Source organism: Penaeus monodon, chromosome 25 (assembly GCF_015228065.2).
Source record: "Penaeus monodon isolate SGIC_2016 chromosome 25, NSTDA_Pmon_1, whole genome shotgun sequence".
Taxonomy (NCBI): Eukaryota; Metazoa; Arthropoda; class Malacostraca; order Decapoda; family Penaeidae; genus Penaeus; species Penaeus monodon.
In genome coordinates this window covers 39,929,397-39,930,580 of record NC_051410.1, presented here as the reverse complement: position 1 = coordinate 39,930,580, position 1,184 = coordinate 39,929,397, and the positions used below count along the sequence as shown (strand labels likewise).

General features: G+C 33.4%; 1 protein-coding gene across 2 annotated transcripts in view; it reads left to right on the top strand.

The window, feature by feature from the left end:
- Nucleotides 1–1,184, top strand: part of LOC119589261 (deoxynucleoside kinase-like) — a 4,468-nt gene that overhangs the window by 2,082 nt on the left and 1,202 nt on the right. Inside the window, exons 4-6 of one of the 2 annotated variants that reach the window (XM_037937881.1) lie at nucleotides 4–122; nucleotides 224–318; nucleotides 649–744. In XM_037937881.1, the coding sequence (XP_037793809.1) occupies nucleotides 4–122; nucleotides 224–318; nucleotides 649–744 (310 nt within the window). Of the gene's footprint in view, nucleotides 1–3; nucleotides 123–223; nucleotides 319–648; nucleotides 1,179–1,184 lie in introns of those variants that run through there. The other variant, XM_037937880.1, reaches the window with a different exon arrangement.

Sequence of the window (1,184 nt, the reverse complement as noted above, 5' to 3'; positions counted from 1 at the left end):
CAGATATTGTTTTGTGGAAAGTGGCCATGAGTCAGGAGAACTGCAGGGTGCAGAGTATAGTGTACTATGTGAATATTATGATCTGCTCGAGTCAAATCTTGATATTGGAATAGACTTAATAGGTAAGAAGGCAGAAATGTTTGTCTTACTGAAGCAAAAATCTTGTTAATGACTGATATGAAAACACTAAAGTGTGGTTTTATTTTTATGTTTATTTTTGCAGTATACTTAAGATCAACACCGGAAACGGTACACAGCAGGATGTTAGAGCGAGGTCGGTCGGAAGAAGCAGGTGTTCCGTTGGAGTATCTCAAACAGGTATTTAGGAGTGATTTAATTAAAATGGTTCACACTGATTTCATTTATTCTGCTGTTGTTGCTCCTTTTTCGTTTTCATTTTGATATCTTAAAGATGAAAATGTAGTTTGGTACAATTATAACTGTGAGTAATACACTTAATACCATTTAATCCTGTTCCTATTTGTGTTAGTAAAATTTAAATATGCATGGAGTGATATGGTATATTTGGCAGATAAGTATGATTAAAGGTTACCTGCTAGTTCACCTCTAAAATGTTTAAAAAATTACATATACATATGCATATTCTAAATCCTACTCTAAGCAACCTCTTAACTTTCTTTTCAAAAGATTCACAACTACTACGAGAATTGGTTACTAGAGCACAAACCTCGTGCACCCCCGGCCCCAGTACTCATAATTGATGCTGACAAGGACTTGGAAAAGGTTAAGGAGGAGTATAGACAAAAGAAAGCAGTTATTATGGGTGAAAAACCTTTGTAATGAAGGCTGTGAATCTACATTTCATGCGTGTGTGTTTTTTTATGATATATAGATTGTGAAGTATTTTCTTTGAGCTTACCATCCATCTTGCTGGTAAAAGTAGTGTATGTTTAACTACATATTTAATATCTAAAAATAGTTAAGTGTTCATAGCATTTAAGATTTTAAACATGTTTCAAAAGAGGCAGCTTTACTGCCTTATATATAAGCTTCCATTGGCATTCAGGTCCATTTTTTGTATTATAATAGTAGTTCCAATTGGTTTCTTTTGAACAAGCAATGAGGTAACCTTTTAATGTCACCATGATAGATATATCTACCTCAGTGTAAGGATTGTTTTCACCACATGCATTTACTCAGCAAACCATAATGATTTTATTTTT